The 12,375-nt window shown below is 36.2% G+C and overlaps 1 protein-coding gene across 1 annotated transcript in view; it reads left to right on the top strand.

The window, feature by feature from the left end:
* Positions 1 to 405: 405 nt before the first annotated feature.
* Positions 406 to 12,375, top strand: part of LOC138073066 (calcium-activated chloride channel regulator 1-like) — a 29,034-nt gene continuing 17,064 nt past the window's right edge. Inside the window, 5 exon segments of the mRNA XM_068964502.1 lie at positions 406 to 543; positions 740 to 887; positions 1,652 to 1,760; positions 5,021 to 5,201; positions 11,324 to 11,536. Of these exon segments, the coding sequence (XP_068820603.1) occupies positions 406 to 543; positions 740 to 887; positions 1,652 to 1,760; positions 5,021 to 5,201; positions 11,324 to 11,536 (789 nt within the window).

Here is a 12,375-nt window from a genome sequence, read left to right as displayed (position 1 = left end):
ATAAATCTAGCAAATGGTTTTTTCAATTAACAACAGCATAAAATCAACCAAACTTTAAACTCCCAACCCAGTTTTAAGCACCTCTGTCCAATTCAAGAAGCAACTTGCTAACAGACTCCCAGTCTTAATCACCTTTATATCTCACCTAGCATCCTCACTCCCTGCTCCAGATCATGTTGAATGCAGATCTGGACAGGTAAAAATTAAAGAACTGATTTCTAGGTATATAAAAATGAGAGTTTACAAACTAGATAGACATGGTAAAATGTAACCTACTTTTCCGTTAGTCTGACAAAATATTTGGGGAGATGGGCTTAGATCAGCTTCTTCTTGCTTGTTTGCACACTTTCACATTTATTTCATTGTGAAACTGCTACTACAAGGTACTTTTAATTTTGTCAGGAAATGGTAAATGAAGCTTCTACTTACCTGTTTCATGCCACCAAATGAAGAGTTTATTTCAGGAATGTAAGCATTTTAATTCCAATGACGTGGAAGTCAAAATCTGAGTACTTAATGCCAAAACAAGAATCATATGACCAGGTAGGGTATTTTATCTAGCTCCTAAATTGTTTATTCTTACTGTGACTTTTAGAAATTAATGCTCATAATTTTGAGTAATTACTAATGACTACTTTAGTATTTAATTTAGTAATATTAATGTTCTAAATTTAGATGAAAATTTCCTTGTTTCTATTGCTCATGAGATCTGTTTTGGTTTGTTTATTCTGCCTTTTAGGCAGATGTCATAGTTGCTAATCCTTACCTAAAATATGGAGATGATCCCTATACACTTCAATATGGAAGATGTGGAGAAAAAGGACAATATATACATTTTACTCCAGACTTCTTGCTGACTAATAATTTGCCTATCTATGGGTCCCGAGGTAAGGATATCTACTTCATACTTCTGTTTTTATTTCCACTGGAAACAAATATAACTGTGATTGATGGTATTTTTTAAATTTTTAAAGGAAAAAATAAGTATTAATTAATATTTTTGTTTGGAAAGTAACTAGTTATGTTCAACCTAACTACATTTCTTTTGGTATGTGTATTTAATAATAAAGTTAGCCATTTACTGATACTAACTGATTTAACTTCTTTGCTCTAATGAAAGTTGTCAATTTCTAGATTTCCTTGACTCAGATTGATGATGTGGGGAAGGGAGACTTAAAATATAAGAAAACTGTATTTATATACAAGTTTCCCTCATTATTCAAAAGAAGTATTCCTATGAAAATTTCATAAGTCAGAATGATATACAAGAAGCAATTACCTTAGGACACATCTTGTTAACAGATACACAAAATATGTTGAGATAAATCACAGATGCTCACAGACACTTTTCAAATCTATGAGGCTTGATACCAAGCACAGTTGCTAAGGAAGGAGCTTGGTGGTGCCACTCTTCCTGCTCTGGGTGTGTGCTGTCTGTAAAACAGTTGGCTGCAAAACAAATGCCTAATGCTATCTTTGCTTTTCGCCTTTTTTCATAAAAGCAAAATCCTATTCAAATTTCTTTCTGTTAGTGAAAACAGGTACTAAGGTGGGTCTTTCATAAAAATGAAGTGGTGCATAATGAATTTTCAAAAACCAGGGATACTTCTGTTGTAAATATAAATTTTAAAACTGCAATATTCTCTCATAGGCAGAGTATTTGTCCGTGAGTGGGCCCACCTCCGATGGGGAATATTTGATGAGAATAACGGGGACCAGCCATTCTATATCTCCAGAAGGAACACTATTGAAGCAAGAAGGTATCATTCTATTGAATAAATATGTTTTCAAATGTTTTCACTTATAATTTTTAATTTTCTATAATAGGCAAACAAAGACTATCTTTGTGGTCGAGTGCTCACACAGTTAATTGCAATATTCAACCTGCCCCATTATATATCTAACAATTTCTGAGTATTACATTTTGGAAGCACGATCAATCAAAATTTGGGAATAATTTCAATATTCATGGGGTTGTATTAAAAATATGTTGCCAGAGGAAAGAGGAAGAAAAAAGTTGTAATCTAAACTTTAAGATATCTGAGAATTAGAGCTCAAGTTCCTACCCAATCTTTTATTCCATGTGGTTCAAAGCTTTTTAAGGTGAATCTGTTTCACTGAAATCAATTAAACTGTTAGAGTCTCATGTTAAGTATATTTTATTTTTCATTTAATCTTGAGCTTAAAGAAAAGAAGTCCTTTTCATAAAAATAAGTGAAAATTTTGATTTTTTAAAGAATAGGTAGAAGTAGCTCTTATTTATGAATAGATGAGCTATTTAAATTAAAACTATCAAATACATGGAATAATGAGTATTAAAGAACAACAGAAATCAGTGTAATTATAACTGCTTTAGAATAAAAAAAAACATGTTAGAGAAAAGAGGTGTGGCAGAAAAATGCCTTTTCATTGATCGCTTTATGACTACTAAGCTGCTAGAATCTTTCACAGAGACTTGGGTTTCAACCCAGGAAACACTCTCTCCTCTTCTCATGCAGCAATCCCTCCCAGCACCACCTCCCGTATTCAGATAATGCTTGTCAATCCTTCAAGTTTCAGTTTAAATGCTTCCCCCAAGTGTCTTTCCTCTCCCTCCGTTTGGGGTTAGATATCCTTGAGGCTGTTCCCAAGGCAACATGCACGGGCTGCTCTCACTGGCGCGCGCGTGTGTGTGCGGGTGCGTGTGTCTATGTGCGCTCAGGCATTCATTTGTGTCTCTTTGTGACCCCATGGACTGCAGTCCACCAGGCTCCTCGGTCCATGGAATTTTCTAGGCAAGAATACTGGAGTGGGTTGCCATTTAATCCTTGAGGGTGCTTCTCTCACAGTGGGCAATAATTTTCTGTGTCATTTTATTTTCTCCACTAGACTTTAAGATCCTTGAGGACTGATTTTTTTTTAATCTCCTAGCCTTGTTCATGGCATAAAGTAAAAACTAAACAAAGAATCTATCAAACAACTACTTTTTAAGAGTTAATGAAAACAAATCTGTTTCCTTATCAGTCATAAAGATATATATAAAAACAAGTATTGAAAATAACACTGAGTTCCTACTGTGAGCCAGGCACTTTGTCAGAGGCAGTGTAAGTTTAATTTTCACATTTACTTTAGAGCTAACCTTCTGGGAAAATATGACTAATCATTTCTTTTAATCCTTGAAATACAAATAAATTCATTTAAATGGATTAATGGAATGAAGTTTAATATTAACAAAGAATGGGATAAATCCTTCAGATAAATAAGAACTCTTTAGAATCTTCTACCCATACCCTACTCCACCTCAATCTCTGCCAGGTATTTGACAATTCTCTTACTTATAAAGACCAAAAGGTGTGAACACACAAGCATTTCTATACAGGGTTTATTTTCATTTCCTCTTTCAGTCTAGCTCAATAAAATGCAAAACGTAAACACAAAAACCACACATGGTTTTTTATGTATGATATATACATCTATGTATATATGTATACATCTATATAGCACTATGGGCTTCTCTGGTAGCTCAGCTGGTAAAGTAACTGCCTGCAATGCATGAGACTCTGGTTCGATTCCTGGATCAGAAAGACCCCCTGGAGAAGGGGGTCCTTCTGATAGGCTACCCACTCCAGTATTCCTGGGCTTACCTGGTGCCTCAGATGGTAAAGAATCCACCTGCAATGAGGGAGACTGGGTTCAATTCCTGGGTCGGCAAGACCCCTTGAAGGAGGGCATGGCAACCCAGTCCAGTAGTCTTGCCTGGTGAATCTCATGGACAGAAGAGCCTGGCGAGCTACAGGCAACAGGGTCGCAAAGAGTCAGTCAGACACGACTGAATGACTAAGCACAGCAAAGCATATACAGCAATATCAGTTCAGATCAGTTGTGTCCGACTCTTCGCAACCCCATGGACTGCAGCACGCCAGGCTTCCCTGTCCATCACCAACTCCCAGAGCTTACTCAAACTCATGTCCATCAAGTCAGTGATGCCATCCAACCAACTCATCCTCTGTCGCCCCCTTCTCCTCCCACCTTCAATCTTGCCCAGCATCCGGGTCTTTTCAAATGAGTCAGTTCTTCACATCAGGTGGCCAAAGTATAGGAGTTTCAGCTTCAGCATCAGTCCTTCCAATGAATATTCAGGACTGATTTCCTTTAGGATTGACTGGTTTGATCTCCTTGAAGTCCAAGGGACTCTCAAGAGTCTTCTCCAAAACCAAAGTTCAAAAAGCATCAACTCTTCAGCGCTCAGCTTTCTTCGTAGTCCAACTCTCATATCCATACATGACTACTGGAAAAACCATAGTTTTGATTAGATGGACTTTTGTCAGCAAAGTAATATCTCTGCTTTTTAATATGCTCTCTAGGTTGGTCATAGCTTTTCTTCCAAGGAATAAGTGTCTTTTAATTTCATGGCTGCAGTCAGCATCTGCAGTGATTTTGGAGCCCAAAGAAATAAAGTCTCTCACTATTTCCATTGTTTCTCCATCTACTTGCCATGAAGTGATGGGACTGGATGCCATGATCTTAGTTTTCTGAATGTTGAGCTTTAAGCCAACTTTTTCACTCTCTTCTTTCACTTTCATCAAGAGGCTCTTTATATATATATATATATATACACACACACACGTGTGCAAGTATATATGTATATGTGTACCATGAGTAGGAAATCTAAGAGGGTTTTAAACATAATGTTGACTCTCCCCTCCCCACTGGGAAGCCACTCCTCTGTATCTTTTAACGCAATTAATGTTCACAACATGCCTGTGAGGAATTATCATCTTTAGCTCAAAGTTACAAGGAGCTAATAGATATGTTGATCACTTTAATGAACAGTGAATATTAATACATATGAATTAACATCATTGTTCTTGTTGAAGTTGATGGTGAATAGGGGTAGGACACTGTGCCTACTTTTGTCAAAATGGAGTTTGGTAAATGGTCCACAGCAATTATCACTGAGGGAATGATTTTAGGATGTTAATATCTATTCATAGTTTCTCTGACCTTCATATATAAATGTAATCCAATTCTTTCACCATAGATGTTCAACTCATATTACTGGTACTAATGTGGTTTTCAAGAAGTGCCAGGGAGGCAGCTGTATAACAAGGCCATGCAGACGTGACTCACAGACAGGGCTGTACGAAGCAAAATGTACATTCATCCCAGAAAAATCCAAGACTGCAAAAGAGTCCATCATGTTTATGCAAAGTCTCCATTCTGTAAGTACCTTTTTCTAGTCTCACAAAGGAAGCCTTTGGAAAAAATTAATTAAAGAAGATGAATTTTCTACTGTGAAATTATATATACCAATAGAAGTAACGAAAATTACTAAGACAGTTAACTAACAGTCATTTTATCCAGTCCTGGGTCACCAGTCCTGTCAGAATATATCTGGAAATTATCCCATACTCAGTCCATGGGGTCACAAAGAGTCAGACACAACTGAGAGATTCACTTTCACTTTATTACTAAACTGTCTTTTTTCTTCAGAGGTAAAACTGTACCCTCCTCATTGGTATCACAGAATTTCTTATAGCATCCCTTCCCTCCTTTGACTTCTGTAGTGTCTAGAACTACAACCTTACTTTAATTATTTCTTCTAAGTGTTATTCATACTACTTTTCCAAAGCAAATCATTCTGTAGCTTCAGAAAGTACTGACAGTCTCTGCTTTCCATTACCTTCACACTAAAGCACACTATGCTTGGCAAAATGATATTGTAAAAACATAAATGGCTCTGTCTCTACAGAACAACAAAAAACTGCTTAATCTGAAATTTAATTCTCTAGTTTTTTAAATGGGAATTAAAAAATACTTTACAGTATTACTGTTGTTAGTTTTATAAGAGCTAATATAAATAAAGTATGACTACAGTGCTTAGCACAAGGTGAGTACAAAGTAAACTTAAAATTTTTAATTTTTTATTTAATTTTATTTTTTTAATTTTAAAATCTTTAATTCTTACATGTGTTCCCAAACATGAACCCCCCTCCCACCTCCCTCCCCATAACATCTCTGTGGGTCATCCCCATGCACCAGCCCCAAGCATGCTGTATCCTGCGTCAGATATAGACTGGCGATTCAATTCTTACATGATAGTATACATGATAGAATGCCATTCTCCCAAATCATCCCACCCTCTCCCTCTCCCTCTGAGTCCAAAAGTCCGTTATACACCACTGTGTCTTTTTTCCTGTCTTGCATACAGGGTCGTCATTGCTATCTTTCTAAATTCCATATATATGTGTTAGTATACTGTATTGGTGTTTTTCTTTCTGGCTTACTTCACTCTGTATAATCGGCTCCAGTTTCATCCATCTCATCAGAACTGATTCAAATGAATTCTTTTTAACGGCTGAGTAATACTCCATTGTGTACATGTACCAAAGCTTTCTTATCCATTCATCTGCTGATGGACATCTAGGTTGTTTCCATGTCCTGGCTATTATAAACTGTGCTGCGATGAACATTGGGGTACATGTGTCTCTTTCAATTCTGGTTTCCTCGGTGTGTATGCCCAGCTTTATAAAATATTTGAATAATAGGAAATTGTCTCTTTCCCTGGAAAAATTCAGCTTAATTAATGTAAGCATATTATAGTTACTCAATGAAAGTTTCCAAACATTAAAAATAGACTTTTAAATATGAAACATTTGAAAGTTTTCAAAAACATCAAATCAAAATAAAGAATACTATCTCTAGATAGTAAACTAACAATTAATAGAAGCAAATTTTCATATACCAAATTACTAGTAACACAGACTTTATGGGTAGAGGTTTGTAAAAGCCTATTATTTCCAATAAGCTCTAAAATTGCTTTGAAGTCTAGGGCATTAATCATGAAAGACTTGAGTAAAAATACAGACTTGATAATTTCTTCTAAAACTCCTAAATGAATCCAGTGAGATTTTTAAGTAAAAATTGTTTTCCAGCCTAATAAAGCTCCCTCCTGGGAATATTTGAAGCATGAGTCTAGAAATTTCACTTTAACCTGCTGCAAGTAGATCCACAAAGGTAGCCAAAGAATTCAGCATCCAAATAGATATTAGATCATGTGACACAAGATAATTGGAACATATACTGTCTGTACCAAACTATAAATTCTGAAAGCATTTGCCTATTAAGAGATAACTGATGCTGCCTATCAGAAAATAAATAATAGTGAAGAAGGAAAATCATGTAGCTGAAATATGGAGGGCAACTTATATAAGATATGGTTCAGAGATAAATACTGTACTTTAACTATAATATCTTATGCATAACACTACCTTCTAATTATTATAACATAGACTAAATACATACCTTCTAATTATTATCACATAGACTAAATACATTGTATGACTGTTCCCCAAGGCATAAGCTCAGACCCAGGAGAAATAAATGTGCTCTGAAATAATGAATATTCAAGTCCATGATTTTCTTCCTTTAAACTTCATTAGTCCCACTTCATGTCCAGCACTGTATTAAGAGCAGAAAAAATATACAAATAAAAAGAATTGTTTTTGAGGAACTCAATTTAGTGAGGCTGGTAGATATAAGAAAAATAATACAAAGTAGGAAGAAACAGAAACCAAGTATTGTGGGAGTATAGAAAATGTCTCCAACTAGAGGTCAGAAAACAGATTCTAAAGAAATGAGCTTTGAGTTGGGATTTGGAAAAAAAATTAGTATGAACTTGCTAAAGCAGGAAGAGGAAGTGTATTCTAGGCAAAGAAATAGGTTTACAAAAACAAAGATGGAAAAAACACGGATGCCACAGATGACTGTACAAGTTGAGCACTGCCCAAATTATCTGCAGCATGGTCACTAAAATTTTAATATTAGAACAATTTTCAACTTATTTTTGTTGTTCAGTCACTAAGATGTGCCCAACTCTTTGAAACCCCATGAACTGCAGCATGCCAGGCTTCCCTGTCCTTCACCACCTCCCAGATTTTGCTCAAACTCATGTTCATTGACTCAGTGATGCCATCCAAACATCTCATCTGCTGTTGCCCCCTTCTACTCCTGCCTTCAATCTTTCCCAGCATCAGGGTCTTTTTCAGTGAGTCAGTTCTTCACATCAGGTGGCCAAAGTACTAGAGCTTCATCATCAGCATCAGCATCAGTCCTTCCAATGAATATTCAGGGTTGGTTTCCTTTAGGATTGACCATTTTGATCTCCTTGCTGTCCAAGTAACTCTCAAGAGTGTTCAACACCACAGTTCAAAAGCATCAATTCTTTGGCACTCAGCCTTCTTTATGGTCCAACTCTCACATCCATACATGACTACTGGATAGAAATAAAAAGAACTTGAGAAAGGGGCACCTTTTTATAATTTGCACAGACTTCCTGTTCCCTTTATCCATTTGGATTAGAGAGAACCTTATAAAAGTTTCTGGCATACTCTAAAGAACAGGAGAAAGTTCAGGGTTCTATAAGCAAAATATACACGGTAAGGAAGAATCATGGAATGAGACTGAAACACAAAATTGGAACCTACAAACCTAAGGTGTTTAGGTTGTTATTTTTTCAGCCTCAGGCTTGTAATGTAACCAGCTAATTCCTTCAGGACAATTCTACTGGCTGTGAAAAACATAAGGGAGTGAGATGGTGGAGGTAGGCAGACCAGTTGGAAGGACATGAAAACAGGCAGACAAAAAAAAAAAAAGAAAACAGGCAGACAAGAGACCTTAAGGTCACGAATAAAGGCAGTGACAGTAGTAAAAGGAGTCATGTTTCACATGCATTTCATACCATCAAGATGATTATAAATTACTGCTTTGACTGAAAACTATACTTTTCTTCCATCCAATATATCCCCTTCTGAGAAATATAGGTCAGAAACATAAGAGAAGGAAAAGAAACTCTTACAACTTGAATAAAAGTTATGCAGGTTTAATGATTTAGTTCTAAACCTGAACTTATAGCCAGAGATTTATATAAGGAGGACATTCAAAAAAACAAAATGACACTTAAAAGCTGAGGCTTTACTGTAAGATGAATTCTCTCCTAATGCTATACTAGTTTATCCAGTGTTTCTCCAACTCGCTAAATTTTCAAAACTTGGAGGATTTTAATAGGTTCTATAGTTATGGAACATCATTTGGCAGAATTACTGGATGTGACTCACCAGTTCAGTTCAGTTCAGTGGCTCAGTTGTGTCCGACTCTTTGCAACCCCATGAACCGCAGCACGCCAGGACTTCCTGTCCATCACCAACTCCCAGAGTCTACTCAAACTCATGTGCATCGAGTCAGTGATGCCATCCAACCATCTCATCCTCTGTCATCCCCTTCTCCTCCCACCTTCAATCTTTCCCAGCAACAGGGTCTTTTCAAATGAGTCAGTTCTTTGCATCAGGCAGCCAAAGTATTGAAGTTTCAGCTTCAGCATCAGTCCTTCCAATGAATATTCAGGACTGATTTCCTATAGGATGGATAGGTTGGATCTCTTTGCAGTCCAAGAGATTCTAAAGAGTCTTCTCCAACACCACAGTTCAAAAGCATCAATTCTTCAGCACTCAGCTTTCTGATAGTCCAACTATCACATCCATACATGACTACTGGAAAAACCATAGCTTTGACTAGACAGACCTTTGTCAGCAAAGTAATGTCTCTGCTTTTTAATATGCTGTCTAGGTTGGCCCAAGGAGTTAGCGTCTTTTAATTTCATAGCTGCAGTCACCATCTGCAGTGATTTTGGAGCCCCCAAAATAAAGTCTATCACTGTTTCCACTGTTTCCCCATCTATTTGCCATGAACTGATGGGAACAGATGCCATGATCTTAGTTGTTTCAATGTTGAGTTTTAAGCCAGCTTTTTCACTCTCCTCTTTCATTTTCGTCAAGAGGCTCTTTAGTTCTTTCTTACTTTCTGCCATAAGGGTGGTGTCATCTGCATATCTCAGGTTATTGATATTTCTCCCGGCAATCTTGATTTCAGCTTGTGCTTCTTCCAGCCCAGCGTTTCTCATATAAGTTAAATAAGCAGGGTGACAATATACAGCTTTGATATACTCCTTTCCCAAATTTGAATGAGTCCACTGTTCTATGTCTGGTTCTGACTATTGTTTCTTGAACTACATACGAATTTCTCAGGAGGCAGGTCAGGTGGCCTGGTATTCCCATCTCTTTCAGAATTTTCCACAGTTTATTGTGATCCACACAGTCAAAGGCTTTGACATAGTCAATAAAGCAGAAATAGATGATTTTCTGGAACTCTCTTGCTTTTTTCGATGATTCTGCAGATGTTGGCAATTTGATCTCTGGTTCCTCTGCCTTTTCTAAAATCAGCTTGAACATCTGGAAGTTCACGGTTCACATATTGTTGAAACCTGGCTTGGAGAATTTTGAGCATTCCTTTACTAGCATGTGAGATGAGTGCAACTGTGCGCCAGTTTGAGCATTCTTTGGCATTGTCTTTCTTTGGGATTGGAATGAAAACTGACCTTTTCAAGTCCTGTGGCCACTGCTGAGTTTCCCAAATTTGCTGGCATATTGCTTGCAGCACTTTCACAGCATCATCTTTTAGGATTTGAAATAGCTCAACTGCAATTCTATCACCTCCACTAGCTTTGTTCATAGTGATGCTTCCTAAGGAGGCATCACATTTCTTTTCTTCCCACATTGTCATTACTTTTTCAGGAGTATTATTTTATTTATGTCTGAGTTCACAGAGCCAATAACATTTTGAGTAACAATGTAACATGTTATATATTTGTTTTCAAGTTTTCCAATAAATTATAAAGAGATAGCAAATACTTAGGCAATTAAAGAAGGCTGTTTTCTTTAGCCTACTTTTAGGGGTCAGCTAGAAATTACTACAACTCCTACCCCTTTTTCCATTAAACTTATTTCAAAGCTTTAATTCCCCAAGGTCTAGATGGGAAAGTAAGAAGTTAACTTAAGCAGTTAAGATGATGTTAGCCACCATCATCCCCCAAGGACTTCCCTGGAAACTCAGATGGTGAAGAATCTGCCTGCAGTGCAGAAGACCTGGGTTTGATCTCTAAGTCAGAAAGATTCCCTGGAGAAGGGAATGGCTACCCACTAGAGTATTCTTGCCTGGAGAATTCCATGGGCAGAGGACTCTGGCAGGCTACAGTCCATGGGGGTCACAAAGAGTCAGACACCCATACCTAAAAAAATTACCAAATAATTTTCCAATGCATATGATTTTACTTTGCTTTTTCTCCACTAAAGTATGCAAAACAGATGTGAGAATGTTAGATTATGAAATGATTATTAATTATCCAGAGATAAAATCTGTGAAGGATGTATAACACAGCCAGCTGTATATTTGGAAAGGGAGGTAATGCATCAGTTACTGTATAATTGTCTTTCAATTGATTTTTTTCCAGGTGACTGAAACACACAATACGGAAGCTCCAAACCTACAAAACAAAATGTGCAATGGCAAAAGCACATGGGATGTAATCATGAACTCTGCTGACTTTCATAATACATCTCCCATAACAGAAATGAACCCACCGACTCGTCCTACATTTTCATTGCTCAGGTCCAAACAGCGAGTAGTTTGTTTGGTACTTGATAAATCTGGAAGCATGTCTTCAGTAAGATTTTTATTTTTAGCTCTTTTAAATTAGATATTTAAGCTAACAGAAGTATAATTTAATCTTAGGTTTAGTTTTACTAAGCTAACTAAAATTTATTTTTAATCGATGACTTTGTATGGACAAGCACTAGAAGATAATATACTAAAGTAATTGTTATATTAAGGTTATTGGATTATGGATGACATTTATTCTTTTAACTTTTAGTTCTAACAAACAAGAAATAATATAACTGAACAAAAAGAAAAAATGAAAATCACTTATGATTCCACCACTGAGCATATTATAATTCTTTTTTTCTGTTTATGCATTTGTATTTCCTCCTCAAAAATGTGATTATCTTACACAATATTTCATAATATGATTTTTTACATACTATACCTTAAACACTCCCCAGGGGAAAAAATGATTCCATGAAACATATTTTAATGATTGTATCATATGCACAAACTATAATTTAGTTAAATAACCCCCGATTAATGGACATTTTGATGATTTTCAACTTCTCAAAAATTACACTGCAACAAACATTTTTGTGTGCATTTTAAATTATTTCCTTATTGTTAAAGAAGATAGAATACATCTTCAAGGCTTTTCCAAGTATGACATGACTGACTTTTTAAGTTTTTCTTTAATATTTCTTTTTAATATAATGAAGTTAAATGCTATACAGTAATCAATTATTACCATGCTCTCTGGCCATGAACTTTCTTTTCACCAGTCTGTCAAGATTGGAGGAAACTCGGGGATTGTTCAGACATGCCACAATAATTGATTCAGTGATTACTGGAATTATTAAATCCCCTTAGTTTAAATTATAAGAATTTGTTAGGGATATT

The sequence above is a fragment of the Capricornis sumatraensis genome, chromosome 2 (genome assembly GCF_032405125.1).
Source record: "Capricornis sumatraensis isolate serow.1 chromosome 2, serow.2, whole genome shotgun sequence".
Classification (NCBI taxonomy): domain Eukaryota; kingdom Metazoa; phylum Chordata; class Mammalia; order Artiodactyla; family Bovidae; genus Capricornis; species Capricornis sumatraensis.
The sequence above is the reverse complement of the archived record's forward strand: the minus strand, read 5'-3'. Positions and strand labels throughout refer to the sequence as shown.